This window comes from Stigmatopora argus, chromosome 5, assembly GCF_051989625.1.
Source record: "Stigmatopora argus isolate UIUO_Sarg chromosome 5, RoL_Sarg_1.0, whole genome shotgun sequence".
Taxonomy (NCBI): Eukaryota; Metazoa; Chordata; class Actinopteri; order Syngnathiformes; family Syngnathidae; genus Stigmatopora; species Stigmatopora argus.
Window position 1 is genome coordinate 10,630,775 of NC_135391.1, and position 23,915 is coordinate 10,654,689.

Here is a 23,915-nt window from a genome sequence, read left to right on the forward strand (position 1 = left end):
GGACAGACACCACTATTTGTATTTCAATCTCTAAAAGAAGTCACTTGTAATAGCAAATTTTACTTGAAAGCCTTGTTTGCTGTTTGATGATGGAAAAAGCTTCATGACTGTGTTCCCTTGTCTAGACGACGTGCCACAATAATCGGACTCAAGCTGACTTGCTCCTACATGTAAGCTTTTAGGTCATAATTTTGAATGACTCTTTTTCATTTGCTTTTATTAATTTTCCCGATATGACAACTGTGTCTTTACTGTTCCCTCCAGTGCCATCGTTGGATCGATCACCTTGACTTCATAATTATTTTCATCCTTCATTAACATGAGGTGAGTCACAACCACAGTGAAACATCCATCTGTTCCGTTCCATTGTTGTGAAACTGACTCGGCAATGTGTGAAAGAGGACATTAGGAACAATGTTCTATTTATTCGTGTGAGAAAATAGAGTTTAAGCGTTCCCTCTGAACTTTTCAGCTTTTCTGCTGTATTCCATTTTGCCCACTAAAACTTTGACTTCGAATGAACTCGCCATGTTCCTGAGCACACCGGTTATGTGGTACTTTATGTATATGGTATGCTCTATTTATTATTATTATTTTTACTGGAGCATGTACACGTGGGGCGTCGATAATGCCACGACGTGGCAGCTGTTCAAATCAAAAGCGTGTTAAATAACTCACCAGCCCGATCCGCTGTTTAAAATTAACACCCACAGCAAATACTCTCGGCTCCCTCCCCTTCTCGTTCTCCCCCATGTAAACTGCAAATCTGATCAATTACTGTGAATGTTTAATTCTCCATCCCCAGTCTTGCACACGTGCACGCACACACACCCACAGGCAGTAGGAGGCGATTAGGAGGCAATTACAGCAGCGGCGGTGACAAAATGAAAGCTGATCCTGGGAGGAAAAAAAAAGAGACAATGTCATTGCACGCTCAGAACGGGATGCAGTGAATGACAGTGTTCTCTTTTCATCATCATTTCTCTCTCCTCTCTCTCCCGACACACTGACGGATTATTCTCTCTAAATCTCCCAAATCCCTAATCCTATTTATCTCAGCACCACACATAAAAAAAAAAATTAAATAAAAACTGACAAAAAGCTCTCGTCCCACTGGTAGATACAATGGGAATGTGGGTGCACTTCTCACTCCATTGCTTTATTGTAAAGATTGAAAACTTGGAAACGTAAGCGTTTAAGTGGTATTAAATGATTATATATGCTATATGGCGTAACAGGGGAAAAAAAATCCTCCTATGCTTCAGTTTAGCCGTTTTTCTTCATTAAATGCATCGGAAGTTGGAATAATTTGTTTCCAGGTGAGAGTGGCCATCAGAAAAGCTTATCACTGCTTGAAGTACCACTTTAATACCCTTAACTAAACTATGTATTACAAGTTATAAGTAGGCTAACCAATTTATAATGAAATCAAATTACAGGTAAAGTAAAACGTTAAAAGACATAACGGAATATTGTACATGCTTTGGTTGGAAAGATTAATTTGGTCACGCATTGTAGTGAATTGTTCTCTTATTTTATTGCTCTTACTGTACTAAGTAGCCACAAAAACAAACAAAAATAATAATTCCAGTTTTATAATGATCATATATTGCTGTCAGACGCAAAACTAAAAATAGTAAATTATGAAACACAAACATGTTCATTCACTCTCCCGCAAACAACCACAATCAAAATAGCTAAAACAAATTCTAGAAAAAAACTATTATAATTGGGCTTGTATTGAGATAAATATCTTCTAAAATTCAAGAAATTAAATTGATTGATTGAAAAATTGAGCCTCCATAATAACCCTGCCTTTTGAGAGTGCCGACTAGAAACCCGATCACTACTTTTATTGTGTCTATACGTTGTTGAACATGCGACTGACTTTTTCTTAACGTATCTCCACCCCGAAACCCTCAGTTTCACTCAGCAATTCCTAGTCCATAACTCACCCCCAGATATCTTTAATGTGCGCGTTTCTGGCATAGTGTGTGTGCTTAATGATCTTTGTGTGCTGTGTTCCCCCTAGCCAAGGTGAGAGACCATGCTGAGGTGATCAAGCCCCACTGCAGCTGCAGGTATCAACTGCAAACACCTGCCCGCTGCCATATTAACATACAACACCCACACGCGCACACACGGGCTGCTGCACAACCCCGATAGCGCAGCTCTGTCCTGTCAACACGGAGGATAATCAGCTGCTGGGGATTGTGGGTAAACTGTAATAATCCCTCACATGGAATAGGAAAAACATCACAGACTTATTCAATAGGATGAAGATAACTGTGTGTGTGTGTCATGGATACGTTTCCATCGTTAACATCTTCACCTGAGGCTGATTGTCACTTTGTGAAGACATGCCACTGCTCACACTGCTTCATTTGACACTCGTTGGAAATAATTTGTTTAATTACATTTGATACAGTGATTTCCAAACTGATTAAATATAACACGTCCCCATGTTTCCTTAAATGATGGCGTCCATTCAAATACACCAGACCAAGTGTCGTCCACTTTCGCCTGAAGTGCAGATGTTCATCCTTAATCTGTATAGTACTGTTAAATCATAGTGATTTCTGTTCACAAAATATGTTAGGAAATTTAAGGAATAGATTCAATATATGGTGATTTATACTCCCATTGTTCTACTAAACGTGCAAAAACTGATCACTTAACTCCAGTTGTTGTCTACTACCTGTTAAAATATGATTATTACACCTGCTTCCAAAATGAGGATTAAAAAAAAGCAAGTAAAGTTGATTCTAAAAACACAATTTGAACCCTTGGGGTAATCATGGTAATCTTGTTAATGTCTCTGAGACACAAAGCGCACACTGGAACATTTATTACAAACGCTTAACGCCAGCTGCATTCTCCCCTAGAGAGCGTATTTTAGTCCCCCCCCCCCAAAAAAAAAATATATGAACGTGGCTACTTGGCTAATCTGCTAGTTAATCTGGCTAACACTTTTTTTTTCATGGGTTTGTTCACTGCGGCGAGGATTAGTGCCTCACAGATCACAACCTGATTTCCATAATCCATAATCCTCTGTTTGTCCCTCATATTTGATTCCATGGTTTGTGTTACAGTCGCAACTTTGTTTCACTGACATTTTTTTTTGCCATTGTTGTGAATATTTGGAATATAAAATAGACATTATTTCTTCTTGCCAAAAAGGGGCAGATGTGCCTATTACTTTGACTTGCAATACGCCACTTCTTCGTATACCCCCCAATTCTTGCTGTTTCTCTCCACTAGCCTCTATTTTCTGCTCCAAGGGTCCGAAGAATCCCCCTCACGGGGAGGAAATTCTTGATCAAAGTTAACTACATATGTACACGAGCAGATGTAAAATGACCATTTTTAAGGTTGAACGGTTACGGAAGAAGAGAGAATTGAGAAAGATAGATTTAGTGCTGGTCAGTAATGGTTATTATTAATGGTTATTGTTATTGATCAGTACAGTAAACAAACATCTATTCAAAAGTTGTCATTATCTTAACTCCTTTACCGCTGACCAATGCAAGAACTGCTTAGTTTTACAGCCTGGTAGTTCCTACCCCATCAAATCTTCGTATGTTTACTTGAGAGATATAAGTGCATAAGTGTAGGTGGGTTTGACCACCTCCTCCCTGGGGTCTCGACTGTTTCAGTGGTGGGCCTTAATCAGTCTCCATCTCTCTGCTGATCCGTCTCCTCTGCTATCTCTCTCCTTACACCATCACTAGCCTAGCCCCCCTGCCCCGTCTCCCCGACACACACAAACAAGCACATGCCTACACAAACACACACACACACACACACACACACACACACACACACACACACACACACACACACACACACACAAGCGCTCTGTAAGAATTCTCCAATCCCCATTGCGCTTTTTCTTTCAACACTGGCTCTTCTGTTGTTGTCTTCTTATTGATCATAGCTCAGTTAGAACCGATAAGAAAACAAATGAGCACAGTAGGTCACATACTGGCTTATCTTGTAGTTCACCCATTTTTTTAGACTCGTTCTCATTCAACTGAATGGTGAAAAGAAAAGTCTTAGAACTTTTGGCCTCGCAGCTCCTGTGAGGAAAAGTATTTTTTTCCTCTCTCTCAAAAAGTATTTAAAGGGATTGATACATTTGACCTTAACCAATTTTCAAGAATTTGAAACGATGACATGAGGCAGAGAAATGTTGTATATTTGTCTTCCACAGTCAAGATTGGATAATAAGGGACGACGTGTTTACTTGTAGGTATCACAGTTCACGCTTTCCGAAATCTTCATGAGGCCTGAGCAAACAAACACGGCGCACGCTAAATGAATTGCACGCACACATGCAAATGTGAATAAAGGCACTTTGTATATCTCACAGCTCAGAGAGGCGATAATTGCGGTTTCCTCCCCCCGTCTTGCCAACGCCCGCCCCCATTCCCCTCTCCAGCTGAGTGATTACCCCTCATTAAAAATCCCAATCAAACATTGTTAGCGCAGATCGTTAGGGTGTACTCACCCTCCCTCGCTCCCTCAGCCTCACCCCGAGCCACTTCTCTCTCCCTCCATCGTTAGCACTAAAGCCAGCGAGGCCTTTGAGAAATGTTATTCTAATTCCAATTAGCTCTTCAGGCTTGGAGATGAGCCAAGTTGTGCTACACTAACCGAGATTCACACGCTCAGGCACATGCATTAGCATTTGAAGATACACGCATGCACGTACACACCGAGAATAGCAGCAGTTAATGGCTTTGGCAGCATTCTCATAGGGACCCGAAGAGCAATTAGGCTGCAAACTACACATTGTAAATCCCCTGATTACTCTGTTTTCTGTTTCTGTGTATGCAACTATGTGTGTGTGTGTCTGTGTGTGTGTTTAAGGCTGTTTATCTGTCACACATTACCATGCTATAAAAGAGGCACCCTGGATAAATGCAATCTAAAGAACACTCTTACCTATGAGAGGCTGTCAGGGACATCATTCTGGATTACCTCTCTCTCAACACTCAGGAAGCACTCATAAATGCTATTGAAATACTCTTTTACACACTATCGAGACACTCACAAACTGATTTTTTTCCCTCGCAAAACTCAAACATTGTCACACGCATTACTCATGTACGCATACAAATGTTTTCACACACACACCACAGAATATAATTTTGCCGACGTACACTACTACAGAACTTCTTTGGATTGGATTGGATTGAATAATTTTATTCATCCCATATTCGGGAAATTTCATTGTGACAGTAGCAGGAAGGGGAATGCAAATACAGAAAAAAGAACAACACATAGTTACAAGTTAGACAGTACAGTCGCAAAGGCCGCAGAACAACAAAGCAAAAGCACAAAGTACAAAGCAAACAAAGTAAATGGGATCATTAAGAATCACCATATCAAATCATTTAGACAGAAAAGCAGCAAAAACACAAAACGAACAAGAGTGGACGGAGCTACCGCCACCGGCTGCCACTTGAACGGCGAATACTTTTTGAAAATATCGTTCGGAATTCTGATTTTTCTGTTTGCACGTTCAACCTGGGCTTGCGTGGGATTTCTCAGTGTATTGTGGTTTCCACCCACATTGCCCACCTTGTGCCCTGCAATTGGCTGGCCACCAATTCAGGTTGTCCCCTGCCAAGAATTTGACCTTAATTTGTCACAAGCGGCACACATATAGAACATTTGTGAAATTGGTCGCGGAATTTACAAATCTTTGAGTTAGTTTCTGAGAAATTTCTTTTAGAATGATACAAAATTGTTGTGTTACGCCCTGCAATATAAACTAAAGGAATCATTTTTGCATTATACTAATCGCAACTTGGTTTATGAGGCTTTAGACAGCAAGTTTCCTCTGACTTGTGAATAACACAAGTATGCATAGATCTAGTTCCAGTTAAAGAGACAACCCCCGCCACACACAAACACACACACACACACACACACACACACACACACACACACACACACTTGCGTGGAGTTGCTGTCTTATCACATTATGTCAGAGGATTTAGTCACATGACCCGCAAGACAGGAGCAGTCAGGCGCCAAAACTCATTTCCACCTTCAAAGACTCCCTTATCGCCTCAGACTCTTTGTGTGTAGGTGTTTTTGCGTGTGTTTGCGTGTGTGTTTGTGCTTGTACTGACACAAACGTGTGATGTGATGTCGTCTGACGGCGGGAGTCGCAGCGAATCATATACTATCACTTCCTTCTTAGAAAGCACAATAACAAGCACAGAAAAACAGGGCCAGATAGCAACGTAAATTTATAGTACACACTGTAGATTGGCAGACCAACATTCTTTTTTGTGTGTGTGTGATTATGAAGAAGAGGGGGCGCATTTTTAATAAGACAATGAGCCATAAAACTAATGGAAACAACCCAGAGAATGGATAACTATCCTAACTTGGAGTTCCATGAGCCCTGATCTAAATCAAATCTGATCCGTGGAAGCGGCTGAAAAAATGCAGTCAGGAAAGCACTCTGCAAACCTGATGTAAGTGCAGCAGTTTGCTCACGGCCAAAATATCGTGTTGCGAGGTGCAGATGTTATGTTCCCGTATTTGTTAAATTGTTCGAGTTATGAGTCGTTACCCGGTTGACTTCTTTGCTTTGGGTCGAGGGCAACAAATGATCTCCAGGCATTCCACTTCCAGGTAATGTGCAACATCACCACATCTGGGAAGAATCAGTTCACAGGGTTACCGTCCAATAAAAGTACACGTGCAGGGGTGTTTTCCAATTTTCCCGCTATTATGTCAGTTTGTTTTTTTCCCAGCCCTCATATTTAACCACATATTTTTTTATGTATTTGAAGATGCATCACAGAAGCTCTCTCGCTTTCTCGCTCTCCCTTTTTTTCCTGAGGCGGGAGCTTACTTTGCATCCTGCACTAAATAATGTCAAGCTGATGTGACTTTCATGTGGTGTGTGTGTCTGTGTGTGTGTGTGTGTGTAGCAGGAGAGATGGAGAGAGATAAATGCCGCTGTCACGCTGTGCGGCCCGCTCTGTCACTTTGATAAATCTGACCCGCCATTTGACGACACCTGCTGACAAGCGAGCCACCGCCTGATTGGCTGGCACAGTTCGAGCTCAGGGAGGATGCTAATGGCTATGATGGACAACAAGTGAAGCGCACACACACACAGATGGGGGCTGGAGGACTTGAACAAGTAGGTCACACATTCTGTCTAAACACACAGATGCACACTTGTGTACGTTATTAGCAGGGCAATTAGTGCTAATGACGGCCACTCTGACTCACCTGATTGGCCTAATTAAGTTGCTCATTAGCATATGCCTCTATGTCAGGGATTCTTAGTAAGCAATTAAACATAAAGGTATGATTTATCCCCATCAAAACATGTTGACTGCACGCGTCGTAATCAAAACTTTATTTACACGCTTCTTTGCATAGATTATTGCACTAATATTGCACGGTTGTTATTATTTTTGTGTTTCTGCTTTGTTTCCCCAACTGAATTCTCAGTGTTGTGAAATTAAAATGTATCACACTTCAAATTCCTTAATTTTCCTTTAAGGGGTGCTGAATCCAAATCTGACTAGCTGTTTCGCTGTCTTTTTTTTGCAGTCAATAAGTTTTATTTAAGGAAAATGGGTATATAGAGTAGCTGACACTTAAACATACAATCGGAAAGTCACAATATGTAGCAAAATAATACCCATTATGCCATACTTTAGACAACTGCAGACTCAATAATAGGGACAATTTGCTGTTGCACTGCTATCAAGTGCTCCAATATGTGAAAATCAAGCAATTATGATGGGCAAATATTGGCAACAAGCCATAGAAATGTGTCTAACTATGCAAAGGACTGAAACGTTAAACTGCTATTGGGAGAAAATTTGAAAAATCTGGATAAAATAACATTTTTTCATTCATTTATTTTCCAAGCAGCTTATCTTCACGAGGCTTGTGGTTAAAAAAAGTTACAAAAAATTACATTTGAAGCTCCTTACACTTGCTTCATGGTATTATATTGCGTTACCTTTATTCTATTAAAATTATTAAAACTTTTTCTACAGTTGATCCAACTTGAGCAATGCAAATGCATGACAATAAGGAGCAGCCAGATCTTTTCCTACTTAGGAGGTAAGAACAAAAGTTTGCAAAGTATCTTTGTATTTCTGCTGCAATGTCATTTCTAGTCTAGTGCATCGACCCGCTTGCATCTAATTTTATAAATTTATACGGTACGCAAACAAGTGCACAAAAACAATAAGCATGTACGGACGTGAACTTTCACTGGGCCGTGGTCTCATCATGCAGACTCATTATCGTCATGGTAACACCAAGTACAAGACACAACTGCACACACGCGCCCCCCACCACACAAATACACACACATGCACTTAATAGGATTCTCCATCTGTCTATGTAAATCAATAGCAACCTTTGCTGACCTCTTGGGCTGTGCAGTTTGACAGTTAATCACTTGATAAGTGTGTGCGTGTGTGCGTGCATGTGCACCATTGTTCCCGTGTATATGCATCCATTGTTGATCATTTAATCTTATTGGGGATAGAAAAACAACAGAAACAATAGGAAGAGACACAATGCTACTGTGTGATTGGGTCGAATTATAACAGTTTTTACTCTAATATTCATATTTTTCCCCTCCCTACACGATTACTTTAGTGTTATAGTATGATATGAATATCTTTTTTTTGCAGTTTATGTTAACATTAATCTAATCCTGATGCTTTATTTTGGTATTAAAAGTCCCCAAAATAATATTAATCCTAATCTTCAAAAAGAACCCAATTGTTTTTCATAACATCTTGCTTTTACTCTGATAAAAAATACATATTCAAACAGTATTCATGTCCGATGAATGAACAACATTGCAGGGTGAGTGTGTGGTGGGATAGGACTTTAAAAAAATAAATAAAAAAGTAATGTAGTGGGAGTCAAAAGCAACAACAAAAAGACAAAATGGCCATGCAAATTTCATTCGAGAGATTACATTCAAATCTTATATCTTTTCACATTCTTTAAAGACTTTATGGTTGCTTTCAGTTGAATAAGTTCTCGGTGGTCTTTGAGCCTCGTCCTCGGCCACATTTATATATTCATTACTGTCATTAACCTTCCTGCAGCACCGTCCTCCGTTCATCTAATTACTCCCCCCACTTGCCACCATTCTGCTCCCCCACCTGTTGTCTGACAAATGAACGGTTTCGCCTCATTGCTCGCGTGACAATGTCAACAGATGGGGGAAGTGTGTGCACACTTGTGCTCACTGGCACACACACAATCATTACTGGTGTAAATTGAGCAACATATGTTACTAAAAAAATCCTTGATAATGGTAAAAGTAGAGCAGTCAAGGATAAAAAAAAGTGATGTTTTCATTTGTTTTGACATTGCACAGATGACAATCAAATTAGACCTTTCAAGGCTGTTTTAGTTTTAGAGATAGGTCTGGGCAAAGTGGATCAAATTTGCTGGGGGTGTTGGGTGGTTGACCCCTCAAATAAAGGCCATATTACCCTAATTTGGCCAGCGCCATTTTATAGCTTCCGCTTGGCTGGCTTGAAGATGGCGTATGACAACACATATGCTCACGACACAACCATCTGGACATCTGCTGTCCGGAGGACCGATGCCTCCTTGGGACAATTTGGCCCAATTTTCAGCTAAATGGTTGCCTTAAACTTTCCAAATTTAGTGGGTTTTTTGTGTGTCGGTTTGGGCATCTCGATAAAATGTTTATCTTATATTAATTGGCGGCAGAGTGGTAGAGCGAGTAGCATGCCCACCTCATAGCTCAGATCTGGGTTTCTTTTCTGTGTGGAGTTGACTTTCTCCCTGTGCCTGCGTGGGTTTTCTCTGGGTGATATTATATGATCGACCAAAAGCAGGGAAAATTAGAAGGAATGTTGCCAACATTCTATTGGAGATGCAAAGAGAGGCACAGGAAGTACTTGCCAAATCACTAGCACTTTGTTGTACTACAGTTCTTTTACCAGTAGATGCCAATATTGCTCTGTGCTAGAAAATGAACTCGAAGGAATCTGTCAGCATTATTGGGCAAAAAAGGATCCATCTTTTTAATTTCTTAAATCATCACATCAATAGTACTGGTGCTAACACTGAAAGGCAACAATCATTAACAATCATTTGAAAAAGGCAAGTTTTCATAGTGAAAATGTGGACAATCAACCCTTGTGCAATAAAGAAGTCAGTTTGTTGGAATCTTGACTTTGTGGTCACGAAACAAACAAATAGTCAAATTTTCCAAAATGAAGAAACAAACAACATCCTAAATCATATATTTACGTACATCTTTCATAAACCATTCGTGTCTCATCTGTATGATCTGGGAAATAAAATTAAGGTAAATAATCCTGTGGCAGAGTTCCAAATGGTAAGAGCTTCAAAAAGTTCAATAAATGTTAAATATATCTCCACAACCCCAAAGTTTTTGTTCCTTCTGTCTTCCCAAATCCAGGGCTGATGAGTCGATCAGGTGCAGCAGGAGAAGTTGGGCTTTTTCCTGGGCGCATCCAATTTGGGCAGAGACTGGTAACAACTTTTTTCATCCAACTTTGCATTTTTCAACACCTCCCTTTCCAGACAGAAACATTTTTATGTTTAGAGCAGCGCTCAAAAGATCAAAATAATACAGTCCTAACTTGACTTGCGACTTTACTATAAAACCAAGACTGTCATTCAATTCATGCTTTTATGGAACAAATATGTTTTTCCCTGTTGGTCATTATGTTTTCAATTTACAGTAATACCTCATTTATCGCAGTTAATAGGTAAGCAGACATGCCGCAATAGGTGAAAAATGGCAATGGAAAGACAATGTCTTTATGGTGCCTATTTAATAATATTTGGACTTTTAAAACCCTTGCTGTACTATCATTTAAATCCCAAAAATAGACATGCCCTCACATTGCCTGTGAAATAATCTCCTAAATGTGTACAGCCGAGGGCACGCAGCTAATATTTTACCTGGCAAGGTGCAGTGCCGCCTCCAAAATGTTGGCGCCATCCTTGGCGCTGGTCTCACAGAACAACGTGTTGTAGGTCTGTTTATTAAAAAAAAGAAGAGAAAATTCAAGATCTTTAATTTTTTTAATGGTAAACAATCCATTCATGATGTCTATGGCTGTCAATGGATGAATATTGAAATTAATAGTCATATGTATAATTTGTCTTCTATCTAAACTTTTAATTTATCATGAAGCTGAAAACTAATTGTGTCTGAAATTCGTGTGCTATTTGTGCTCAGCCCACAAAGATGCCTTCTATAAAGAATAATGTTTTGACACCATCTGGTGGCTTCATAGTGGTAAGCATCTAAATTGAACTCAAGTGAGTCAATTGTGTTAAACTTTTCTCGTATGCGTTCATTAGTTACTCACATTTTCTTTTGCCAATTTCCTTCAAACAGTGGTAGTTCATCTTTAAAAAAAGTATAATAATAATAGTAGTCATCACCATAGCCAGCTTCTCGCCATAGCTGGTGGGCACACAGTTGGTTGTTCCATGCCTGAGATCACACTTGTTACCAATCAGCATGATGGGGATGTCTACCTGAGACATGTCCTGTTTTTCCCCCCACACACAAACACACACACACGAGTGCTTAATCTCACTACAGCTCATATCAAAGCTTCTTCACACGACACACCAAAGACTTCAGTGACAATACTTACGCATCTGCTGCTTGTGAAAGAAATGAGAGAAATATGTATATGTAATAAAGATCAAAAGGGGAAAAAAGAATGTAATAGTCCGAGGATAGCCATTTACCTCAATCATGTCCACCCACTCCCTGACATTCAGGAAGCTCTTCTCGCACGTCACGTCGTACAACAGCAGCACGCCGTCCGCTCGTCGAAAGTAAGACTTGGCGATGCTGCGGAATCTGGACACGGCAGGACGCTCATGATAACGTCACGTACACTTACAAACACAAAACACTAATAAAACACCTTTCCTGTCCGGCAGTGTCCCAAATTTGTAACACAGTGGGCTCTCCATCCACAATGAATGTCTTCATTTGGAAATCCACACCTGGAAAAATAAAAACAACAACAAATAAATAAACTAACTAAACCACACCTTACAAAAAAGCTGTCCTGAGCAGTTGGCCATGTCATTCGTATAAGAAAAACATAATCTAAAAAAATGGCTGTGACCTATTGACACCTATACCATTGATGGCACTAGATGTCCAATCCATCTTGATAGGGAGGGGCGAATGAATGTCAATTCATTGAAAAGAATGGAAAGACTTATCTACTTTGAAAAAATGATAACCTTTAGGGCACATGTGTCAAAGTGATGGCCCGGGGGCCAAATTTGGCCCGCCACATCATTTTTTGTGGCCCGAGAAAGTAAATGATGAGTGCCAACTTTCTGTTTTATGATGAAATTCAAATTAAGATTGTAGATTATTTCCTGTGTTTCCTCATTTTAAATCAATAATTGCAAAAATGTGTACTAATCTGAATGTCCAAAAATGATCTATTGATTAGCACGATCGAGAAAGCTGTCAATTTATTAATCGATTCATTTTGGCAGCCTAGTTGGAAGACATAACGGCCCTCCGGATGTAATCGAAACTACCATGTGGCCGCGACAAAAAATGAGTTTGACACCCCTGCTTTAGGGTATTACCTTGGACAGTAAACAGTGTATTTCTGCTTGAAATAATATAAAGAGTACAATAATGAAAATAAATGCTAATATGTCAGCATGTGACCAAAATGACTGAAAATACTCACTAAAGCGTTCCGTCTAAAAAGTCTCTAATTGTTAAAGTGTGAACTTTTGAATAGCTGTCCACTGTAGTGACCAATGTGCCTGAAAGGGTTAACGGTGCTTTGCTCACCCAGAGTTGCGTTGCAGTTATGTTTGAACTCATTCTTGCAGAGGCGCAGAAGGAAGCTGGACTTGCCCACGGCCGAGTCTCCAGCCATGACGATCCTGTAGACCTTCTCCGATGTCATGTACCCAAGGTCGCTGTCCTTGTCCTTTTTCTAAGGACAACAACCAGGAGGTAATATCCTCAACCCTCACACACTTTCTTGTTCAAATTTCACCCATTTTGACCTTTACCATCCAAAAAAGTATACTCTCAATCATAAGGTTCTCACTTGTACGCTGAGGGCGCTCACAACTTTTCGAGTGGGCAGAGTGGCAAGCGGTGGCGCCGGAACGGGTTCGGGCGGCTTCCAGTCCAGAACGGAGCTGCTGTCGGAGCCAAATGCTGACTCCACATCTTGTGTCTCTGCTGGCTGCCGTGTCAAATAACACAATGAGACAATGTTTTACAGGGGTCTCAATTGCCGCTGGGAAAAGAGAGCTAAGAGATGAAAAAAATGAACAGGTATTGCAGTCTTCTCAATCTTTATGAATAACAGTTGACATCATGACTGGTTCTCTGTGTCTAGCTGCGAAATTACCAAGATTGGGTCCTGAAACCTGGTACCAAATAATTACGGTGGAGATGGTTTCATCATGCATTCATACAATAAAACCACTAGAGGGTTCCAATTTGCTACTAGTGGACCTTTTACACTCCACCACCGTTGTAATTTATAGTTGTAGTTCATCCAGAATCCCTGTAATAATGGACCATAACAAGAAATAAGGAGAATAAATTGACATCAATAACTTCTAACCTCTGTCTCATCAATCAAGCAGGTGGCTGTGAAGTCCTCCTTTTTTTTGCTAACTATCTCCTCCACCTCCCCTTCCTCCTCTTCCAGGCCTTTGACCTCCTGCTCCGAGTCGTATCCGCCGTGAGAGCCTCTCAACGTGGACAGACCGCTGTCCATGTAGATTTCGGGCAGGCTGTCTTCCTCGCACTCGCTGCTGTTCTGCCTTCTCAGCCCCGGGTCGCACAGCGCCAGGGCCAACGAGTCGCTGCTGGGACGACGGACAAAGTTGGAGTACTCATCGGGACGCTGGCAGAACCTTGAAAAGACATCACAGAAAAGAAGGTATTTTGTGTGTGACTAGAGGGCTTTTTTTCCAAAGCTTGTTCATCAGGTTCAGATGTTTTCCCTTTTTTTGCAAGTCTTAAGTACATAATACTACTGTTGAGGAAAAACTGCTTCACTTACCCATACAGAATTAATTGCTTTTATTATTTTCTACATGCGTGCTGTAAAACTAGAATTTTGTGAGATCTGTGATTGAGTGCGCGCACTATTGCACTCAGCTCAATTTCTTAAATGCAGTTGTTCTTTTGCCCCTGTATTCAAAACTGAGCCATCAATGGCAGCTTAAGAGTTAACGAGGAACCTTAAAATGCCCCAAAATCAGCAGATAGTGACCAACATACAGCAATCAGCCCGGAAATTTCCCCAAAATCAATAAGAAATGATCCAAAATATACAGGTAGTGACTTGTAGGTACCCTAAAATGACAAGGAAGTGTCGCAAAATTAACTCACTGCCTGCCATTGACAACGATAGAGGTCACATTCAAACTGGCCGTGGATGCTCATATTTCAGAGCCATGAAGTTAACTTTTATGGCCAGTAATAACCCATTAAGTACAACATTTCTGCCAGAAAATTTTGAAATGAAATTAAATAAATATTCAAGAGAAACAGATGAAAAGTCATTAGGCTGAAAATCACAACAACAAATTGAATCTAACCTGTCTAACGCGTATGGTGACTGATAGCAGATGCTTTTACTTCGGTTTCTGTTCTTTGAGTTGCTTGGGCTGCCGCTTGACTGTAACACAGTATTACAATACATTTTTAATAATCATTTTTTTGAGAAATTCATGGTTTTATAATGAAATAATGTAAATATACCTTTCATGTAAAAAAAAACATTGTTAAATTATTTTCTGGACCAATATTTCCGGTAATTGGGTTCTTTAAAGTAAATGTAATGACAACTCATTAAACAAGATACATTGAAAATAAATGGAGAAAAATGAAAGCCAAGACTTCCCCCAAGCTTTCACACTACCTTAGTGATCCTCTCCAAAGCAGCTCTCAGACCATCGTTGCTGTCGTGGAGCTTTCTGTTGGCCTCCCTTTTTGACACACCCAGAAATATGACGATTATCAAGAAATATTTTATTTATTGGGTTATTTGTTGCGTGTGTTTGTAACTCACTGTAAGACCTCAATCTGGCTCTCCAAGATGTCTCGTTCATCAGCAAATTGTTTCATCAGCTCTTCATCTCTGAAAATGAGATGCATTCATGAATATACAAAATAGCAACCTGTCTTGCAATTAAGCATGTTGCAGAAAATGCATAATTATTATGTCAAAATCAGTCAAATTCAGAGAGATTTTTTTAGTGGTACCTCAAAAGATAATAGTGCAACTTTTGGATTCCTGCCAAAATATTGGTTTGGATATACCTTCAATCTTTATCTATCCGTTTCTTTTGGGATTTATCCTATGCTCTTAAAGGTGCTGTGAACTCAAAGTAAAAATGAACGTATTGTTGAATAGGGCGAAAGTTAAAAAAGGGATGGTCATCAATATAGTAGACATTAAGCGACGCCAAAATAAAAGGTTTTTTTTAGCAAACAAAAAACTTGCCTTCTGATACATGGTCTAAATCAAAGCCTTATTATACATGCTTTACATTTTTTAGTGTAAAAATAGTATACATGGTCTATTTTATTTTTTATTTAAAAAAAGACCTTACTATATAGGGTCTTCTTTTTATTTATTTGTTTATTTTATGAAAAATTGCCTTACTATAAAGCTTTGCTATAGATTTATTTTTAAGTGGTCATTTTATCTTTGAAAAGACGTAATTTTTTTATTTAGGTTTGTAATATACAATCCCGGGGTTTCCAAATTTCCCCATTTCGTAGGCCAATAATTTTGACAATTTTCATTAGAATGACCTCAAATTTTCACAGCTTGTGTAGAACATTTCAAGTTTTTGTGTGTAACGTTTGGCATTTCTATCTTTCCAGGTTAAAACATCCCCCGCAAGAAATGACGTTTTACTTATACAAAACACAATTATAGAGAAAATTGTATAAGTAGAACTTCATTTCTTGGTGTCCTCCTTGCTGGGAGCATGCAAACTCCACACAGGTGGACTAACCTGAATTTGAACCCAAGTTCTGTGAGGGCAACACTAACCACTCCACCACCAGACCACCAAGTACAGTATCCCTTCTTCACAAATCTTTCAAAAAGGGCACCAACTACAAAACCAATGAGTAATTGACACCAAAAATTTTAAGAAAAGGGCTGGAATGTAGGTTTCCACACTTGCTCTTCTAACACTCTTCTGAGGACGATGCAGGAGTCCCACTTTGTTTTGTAGTTGATGCCTACTTTGCAAAATTTGTGAAGGCACACCGGGGGTCATTCCAACGAAAATTGTCAAAACTATTAGCCTAGGAAATGGGGTCAAACGTTTTGGAACACCCTGTATGTCATGCTAGCGAGTGGATGTCAGTCACAGTGAGGTCATCCATGCCTCAACTAAACAGCTGCGTGTATTATTTATAATAAGAGAAACTAATCGGAGGCGCCTTGTTTTGTCGGAGCTAGTGTGTTGCTACGCAACCACACACTGCATGTCTGTCCTCGCTCCAGGATATCCTGTTTCGCTTGGTGACAAAACGGGAACACTCCCATTCCCAAGGAGAGGACACTCACAGAGGGGCATTTTTTCCCCTCCGACTCAAATTGCCTGAGAATTTTGAAGTAACCTACACCAAGGCTAAAATTGTTCCAACCAATTCCATGTGCACGTGAGAGAAAAAGACGCAGGGTTTCATAATGACCTTTCACAGTTGATGCTTTGGTCAGTGAGCTCGGTCTTGAGCGAATCCATGTCACTCTGGAGACACGCCACTTTGGTCTGAGACCTGAGCAGCTCCTGTTTAAACCGCTGGTTCTCCTACACAGTTACCCAAAATGCAGCCATGCGATCATGCAATCATGCAAAAACAATTCAAGAACAAAACAAAAAGGGTTTCGATTGCAGCCCTCTTACCAGCGTCAGCTCGTTGATCCTTTTCTTCAGCGCCGGACTTTCATCGTTTACGGTGATGTTCTTGTACTTTTCCTCAATCTGTGCAGGAAATTTAATATACATAAATAAATGTTTTTCAAAAATGGTCACAGGAAAACTGCTCAAGGGAAAGATGGCTAGTGAGAAACACTAATTTATTTTTGAGCAAAACCCACAAGCAGCCCCTTTTTTGCCCTTCAAATTTGAAATAGATTGAGCATTTTTCACTTGAGGGATGAGGCAAAAAACTAGAATGTTAGATATAGCAAGCATTTAATTAATAAATAGGACTCATAGCCATCACGGCCAAAATGGTAAAATATCTCTACAAAGTACTGACCTAAAAGAAGGGAATAGTTGTGCACAAGTTAAGCTATTTTCTTTTTAACTCAAAAATAAAAAGCTTTCCAATTCACAATTTCAGCTACTGTCTTACGTGCAGAAACGTTTTAAATTTTGCATAACTTCATCGATTAAAGTAGTTGTCATGTAACAGCATGGATAAAAAGTAACGGGCACTAAATTCTATTGAAAGATACTATAGAGATGATACTTTTTTTCCCTTTACATTTTTGTGCTGTTATTTCGCCTCATACATATTTTTTCTTGGAATAAGACAAACTATGTACTCAATTAACTTACCTACATATCTTGACCGGAAGCATAATATCCCGTGCAAACATAATAACACTCATATTTTTGCAAATACTAATTTTTGGGAAAATAGATGTTTGCTGATACTGTCATGTACCGTATTGACCCGATTATAAGACAATGTTTTTTTGCACTGCAATAAGACTGAAAAAGTGGGGGTCGTCTTATTTTCGGAGTCTAGACATCATACTCATTCACAACGCTAGGTGGCGCTATATATTTAAAGCGAAGGCTGAACTTAACTCCCTAGGCCAGAGCCAACCCCTATCACGAAGAAGAAAAATAAAAAAGATGGTGATAAATGAGGCAGCGTTTTCAAACAATTGCAAAGCGGCTGTGAAATATGGTGTCACAGATCGTAATATATGGCGACGGAGAGCTCAAAAAGATCACCTAAAAAATGGTCTCAGTCGGAGAAAAGCGGTAAATGCAGTAAATCAAAAGGTGTAATATTGAAAAATGACTAGTTACCATTTGCATCCTTTGTATCTTACACTGTAGCTCACACAATTCTGTCTCATAATTTCTTCGTAAATCATCAAGTTCAGCTGCCCCTCGCTTCTTTTCCTGCATTCACACACAGAAATAACAACAACATACCCATTAATGATTTTTGAAATGTTTGGAACTGAAGGAGCATTCCGTGTAGTAGTGTGGTCATTCCTGTGACACGTTCACCTGTTACTACTTTAGAACTACCGATAAGCTGCAGTGGACATAAGTTCCCTCCAATTTGGGGTGTTGCAAAACAAGCACCAGATCCCGAGTCAGCTGACTCAATGCAGTACGCTTACATAAGTCTTTATGTACATACAGTGATAACAATTATACTTTACGTCATGACTTGCCGATAAAATTCACTGCTAACCTGAACGTTTGTCACTTGAGTGCTGGTTGATGAGATTATGTCGATTTTTGCAATGTTGTAAAGATGAAATTCAACCCTAAACATAGACATTATAATTTAAATATTTTTTTTAGTGTCCACATTTTCATATCACTTGAATTTGCAATTATGTTATGTTTCTTACAGTAGAGGATCAGGCCTATTTTATGTGAGCAATTCAATGTTTCAGGTGAGGGAAGAGATGAACAAATTGCTTGGTGAAACATAGCCAAAAAAAGCGTTCATCAATAACGTGACCTAAACATTACAAACACATTGGCATGTAAATGTGAAAAGTTCGAATGGGTTTTGAAGTTACATAGCAATGTTAAACTCCTATTTAACTGTATTAATGGACATCATCCATAACTGTAAACTTGTATGCAAGAGAATTTAATATTTTCAATGTTTTAGTTAGTATTAAATAGAAAGTATTAAATTTCAAATATAAAAATCAACTGAAACTTTAGTTCACAACATTACTAAGTGTGTAGAAATTAGTACATTTAGTATTGTGTCGAATTTTAATTCGAAAAATTATGAACGATAAAAAAGTCGCCTTAATGTTTATTACACACTTAAATTTGAAATGTGTAAGAGTTCTTTTTATGTACAATAGTAATTAGCTATGTTTCATAGGGGAAAACTTGGACTGCTTTTGAATGAACTGTTTTCTTTATATAATGTTCTTTGACTGCTCCAGATTTTATGACAATCTACAGATGTTTTTTTATATTGCACGCAATATGAAATGTTGTAAAATTCCAGATTTAGTAAAGGCACATGTCACAGATTGACAGGATCATTGAGTTATAATGTATGTTGTTTGTATGTTGGTATACTTAATGAAGTGACCTCACCTGCTCACGTGCTTTCCTTTCAGTTGTGTGGATACGATGGTCCATCTCCTCCTCCATCTCGCTGAGCTGCATGGACGCTTGATCCTGCGCTCTATTAAGACAACAGCATGTTGCTTCCAACAAAAATACTACAGGTGTCTAAGTGTCTCTTTCTCTCTCGCATACCGCCTGATGGCCAGTGCCAAATTTTCCATTTCCGTGTTCTGCTGTTTGATCTCCTTGATGAAGCTCAGAAGGACTTTCTCCATCTGAGGAATCAGCCTAGGCTCGTTCATGCTGACGTTCTGGTACAATGTCGCTACTAGCTCTTGTCTGCAATGAAAAATGCAAACGCTTCATCATTATAAAGTCAAAATAGCTATATGCTTATAGCTAAGTAGCTAAATATGATTCATGTAAATGGATTGCAGTCTCGTGTAATAATTAGTTAATCATTGTTTTCTATTGTTCATCCATCTGACAGACCAACATTGCCCAACATATTGATATGCGTATCACAATATACCTTTATATTGGAGAATATAGCAATTTCTAGTAGTGGTATAGTAGTGACATATTTGTAGAGATAACAAAATCCGGGTGACATGAATGGCACCCTGGAGCAAAACTTACTAATTATTGATAATGATGAGTACGTTAGTTAGAAAGTCAATTCAATTTCTTAGTTGTCTGTGTCCTGTCTACTGTATGCACTCCTACTCATAACTTACAGTAATAGTGTGTTACAGAGCAGCGAATTGTGTGATGTAGCGCTTTTCTATGTTGACTGATAGGGCGGGCTAAGTACACAGACATGGCCGCCGTCTGTCAACAGCTTGCGGCACATGCATGTTTATCATGACCCAAAAACACGATCAAGTCCACGATCCTGTCAAGTGTTTTTTTGTGAAGTATGCCAAGAGGAAAGATGCATGCTCGTTTTACACCTTCAAGTTGCTGCATTTTTTTTACCTCATGGACACACAAGCTTGTCTTTAATTTTCTCGGAACACCCTTTTAAAATGTTCCCCATCAGCTGATCAGGAAATAAGGGAGTGCCTTTAGACGTTGTGCATCACACATCCGACCACTGTGACAATCAATGTCCTCTAAAAAGCATAGAAATACATCCCATGCCAGACCTCTCGGGGCTTGTGAGCGCACAAACAAACACAATCTATTCAGACTGTCGATCCAGAAACAAGTTTCGTTTGCATTTTTTTCTCTGGGCTTGCGTGGGTTTTCTCCGGGTACTCCGGCTTCCTCCCACAGCCCAAAAACATACAGGTTGAACACTCAAAATTTCATAGTTGTGCAAAACTAAGCACTTTGCTTAGTTTACACTGTATAACTTGTTTTCAGGTGATTGTTTGTGGATCCATTTTTTGGGTTATATAAATGATTTCAGGAATTTGTGTTTATTGTTAATGGAAAAAAAAAACAAGTACCATAATATTCTAAATGATATACGTATATTTTAGCACGCTGGCCTCACAGCTTTGGGGTCCTGGGTTCAAATCCAGGTCGCTCCACCTGTGTGGAGTTTGCATGTTCTCCCCGGGCCGGTGTGGGTTTTCTGCGGGTACTCCGGTTTCCTCCCACATTCTAATAACATGCATGGTAGGCCGATTGGACACTCTAAATTGCCCCTAAGTGTGAGTGTGTGCGTGAATGATTGTCTATCTCCTTGTGCCCTGCGATCAGTTGGCCACCGATTCAGGGTGTCCCCTGCCTGGTTCCTGAAGTCAGCTGGGATAGGCTCCAGCACCCCCGCGTGTCTTGTGAGGATAAGCAGTTCCAAAAAAAATGAATGACGTTAACCCAGTACTGGTACTTCTGAAATAAATATAAGGAAGCGCGCATGCAGTATTTCTGAGCGTAGTATTTACTGACTTGGGGATGAACTTGCTTTGCTCGCCCAGCCGAGCCTCGAAGTCCTCCCAGGCGGCGTCGCCATGTCGCGCGTCGTCCTCCTCCTCCTGCTGCTGCTGTCGGGGTGGCCGCTCGGCGTCCATTCGGTGTCGCTCGTGGAAGCCGCTGATGAACTCGGGCAGCGTGATGGTCCCGTCCTTGTCCACGTCTAGTCGGTTGAAGAGGCGCTCGGCCTCGCTCGGGCTGACCTGAAGCTCCGTGCAGATGGTGAAGAACTCGTCGCGCTCGATGCTGCCCGACTGGTCCGCGTCGTAAGCGTCGAAGAGCGCGCGGAGACGCTCCCGTTCCTCGGCGCTCATCGCCTTGGAACGCGGAATGCTGGAAAAAAAATGGACCAAATCAAATGACAAAATAAATAAAAGCCTAACAAAAACACTTTAAAGCTGCATCTGGGTACGTACGTGGCTACGCGAACAGGTGAGCCACTGACAACTGATGTTACCTGAGTTAGTGTGTGCGTTTGTGTGTGAGGCGTGTTCACAAGCCCGGGGCTTTTCCTCAATTAAGGATTAAAATAAGGAAATCATTGGAGTCGTAAAAAGTAATTATTTTTATTATTATTTTATTTTGACAACACAAAGTACCCCCCCCCCCCCCCCCAAATGATAATTATGAAAAAAAGTTGCCAAATGTTTTTTAAAGTCTTTTTTACAAAAAAATAATTTTGGCCCAAAATAATAAACATAATAAATAGACTGTGATTGACTGGCAACCAATTCACGGTGTCATTCACTTATGGGACTCTCCCACTAAGGAGTTTTTTCTTTATTCATGTTTTTCAGTGACTAGGGTTTGAACCCAACGATATGAGAACTTTCCTCGGAGTCCCCGGGCTCTCCTTCCTCAAGAGAAAGCCTGTCGGTAGAGTTGCTGAGGTCTTCAAAGGTGCCCACACCTGCTGGTTGCCTTTCACCCTGGGGGACTCCAAAGTGTAAGAGTCCCCAGCCACCCCTCAAGAGGAGTGGTACCAGACCCTAAGCTGTGCATAGAGGTGAGCCCCACAACATTTTGCCGGTGAAACGTAACATTCCACGTCCTAAAAGCCAGCTTTTGCAGCAGGGCATGGGGCCACCAAATCCCAAAGGTTTGTGTCCTATTTCTTGCTAAGCAGAATTCATTGGGTTGAGTAATTTTTCATCCCAAACCATTGTATCTATAAATTGCTTTGCAAATTTTTCTAATGATCACTTTTTCTGACCTGGGTTTGACAATTCCATCGATAGAAATGCTCTCCATTCCATCTTCCTGATCTGGAAATGTTCTTCTGCCCCCGCCAACATCCATAAAAGTGGAAGCGTCGTCGTTCCCTGTCAGGTTTCCACAATCCTCTTCTTCACGGCTCCTGAAAATGGAGCTCCGCCGACGTTCAGATAAGGCTCTCGCCGATGCCGTTGCCATCTTCCGCCTTTGTTTGGACTCACTCAAAAAAACCTAACACTTCCCGCCATGCGTGGCCCTCAAAACATTCCAAAAAAGCAAATAAACAAGAAGATTGAACCATTAGCATTTTCTATGAGCCCTCCCTCCCACGTGCTTCTTATCCCACATCACATGTAGGCACTCCTCCCGGGAAGAATTTCTATCAAAAAGTCCATAATGAAGTAATTGGATGAAACTCTGCAGGCAAACCAATATTACAGAGCCCCTTCAGTATCATGGTTTCCCCTTGTATGCATTTCAATTTTTTATTGCTCTTGGCTTCCACGCAAACTTTAGATGAAATACACAGTCAGCACAAATGTACTTCTTTAAAAGTGTAACTTTTAACTAAATAATGGTAATGTTGATTAATGCAGTTAGAATAATCGTTGAGCTCAAGCCCCCAAGCACTACAAACTTGGCATTAATTTGTTTTCCTCTCCGTTAATTGTCAAGTGGCAGTCCGTGCATTTTCTCGTAGCGCCTTCAACGTATCAATCCAACCCTCAAAAACTATTTTATGGCTATAAAACCTCTACTGCAGCTACAGCTGCGACACATAAAACATTAATCAATAAATCAATGCACAAAAATGGGGTAAAATCCACTTCCTAGCAGCATTTCATGATTAAATACAAATACTGGAGCTTTTCAGACATTACAACCGGGCCGGGGGGTGATTTTCCCGGGAAAAGACAGTAATGAACGTCAATGGCGTACGGGCAAACATTGCCCGAAAATGGGGTAAAATCCAGCCGAAAACAGCATTTATTGATTAAATACAAATACTGGAGCTTTTTAGACATCAGAACCGGGCCCGGAGTATCATTTCCCCGGTAAAAAGACAGCGATGAACGTCGATACGTCCATATACGTCCATACGTGAAACGGCAAAAAAAATGCACTGCCACTGTTTAAATGTCTAGAAGTAAAAACAAACACTAAAGTGCATGTCATCACAATGTTCATAATGTGCAATACTGTATTTTAAAGAATTAAAGGCCAACCAAAAAATATTTACAGCTCCCCCCACTAACTAATGCACGTTATGATGAAAACAATGTGTTTTTTTAAGTATGAATGCCCAATCAACACGTATTTACAGCCCCGCCCCCGCCCCACCCACTGACTAATGCATGTTATTATGAAAACAATGTATTTTTTAAGTATTAAAGTCCAACCAAAAA

The 23,915-nt window shown here is 40.1% G+C and overlaps 1 protein-coding gene and 2 long non-coding RNA genes across 4 annotated transcripts; 2 read left to right on the top strand and 1 right to left on the bottom strand.

Moving 5' to 3' along the window:
- Positions 1–99: 99 nt before the first annotated feature.
- LOC144074989 (uncharacterized) lies at positions 100–19,569 on the top strand. The gene is made up of 9 exons (XR_013300434.1): positions 100–170; positions 265–324; positions 2,033–2,081; positions 6,957–7,171; positions 8,046–8,112; positions 10,475–10,548; positions 12,913–13,039; positions 13,752–13,985; positions 19,422–19,569. It is a non-coding gene; the product is annotated as an uncharacterized LOC144074989 (long non-coding RNA).
- rasef (RAS and EF-hand domain containing) lies at positions 10,053–22,773 on the bottom strand. 2 transcript variants are annotated; one of them, XM_077601718.1, is made up of 18 exons: positions 22,508–22,773; positions 21,271–21,627; positions 19,564–19,710; positions 19,399–19,489; positions 18,124–18,219; positions 16,981–17,058; positions 16,769–16,884; positions 15,123–15,191; positions 14,973–15,039; positions 14,650–14,729; positions 13,665–13,959; positions 13,137–13,277; positions 12,872–13,019; positions 11,970–12,051; positions 11,788–11,902; positions 11,473–11,580; positions 10,984–11,060; positions 10,053–10,591 (listed from the first exon to the last, which is right to left on the bottom strand). In XM_077601718.1, exons 1-18 carry the CDS (start codon positions 22,705–22,707, stop codon positions 10,489–10,491), a joined length of 2,370 nt encoding a protein of 789 aa, XP_077457844.1. In that variant the 5' UTR covers positions 22,708–22,773; the 3' UTR covers positions 10,053–10,488. The 2 variants fall into 2 exon arrangements, with proteins under 2 accessions (XP_077457844.1, XP_077457845.1); XM_077601719.1 differs by lacking the exon at positions 22,508–22,773 and adding an exon at positions 21,711–21,756.
- LOC144074990 (uncharacterized) lies at positions 22,107–23,901 on the top strand. The gene is made up of 3 exons (XR_013300435.1): positions 22,107–22,300; positions 22,366–22,393; positions 22,533–23,901. It is a non-coding gene; the product is annotated as an uncharacterized LOC144074990 (long non-coding RNA).
- The last annotated feature ends 14 nt before the right edge of the window (positions 23,902–23,915 follow it).

Excerpts from the sequence above, each read along its gene's own strand:
- rasef (XM_077601718.1), bottom strand. The coding sequence starts at position 22,707 with ATGGCAACGGCATCGGCGAGAGCCTTATCTGAACGTCGGCGGAGCTCC. Across the intron at positions 21,628-22,507 it reads GATGGAATTGTCAAACCCAG|CATTCCGCGTTCCAAGGCGA; the intron begins GTCAGAAAAAGT and ends TTTTTTTTCCAG. Across the intron at positions 11,581-11,787 it reads AGTGGGTGGACATGATTGAG|GACATGTCTCAGGTAGACAT; the intron begins GTAAATGGCTAT and ends GGGGAAAAACAG.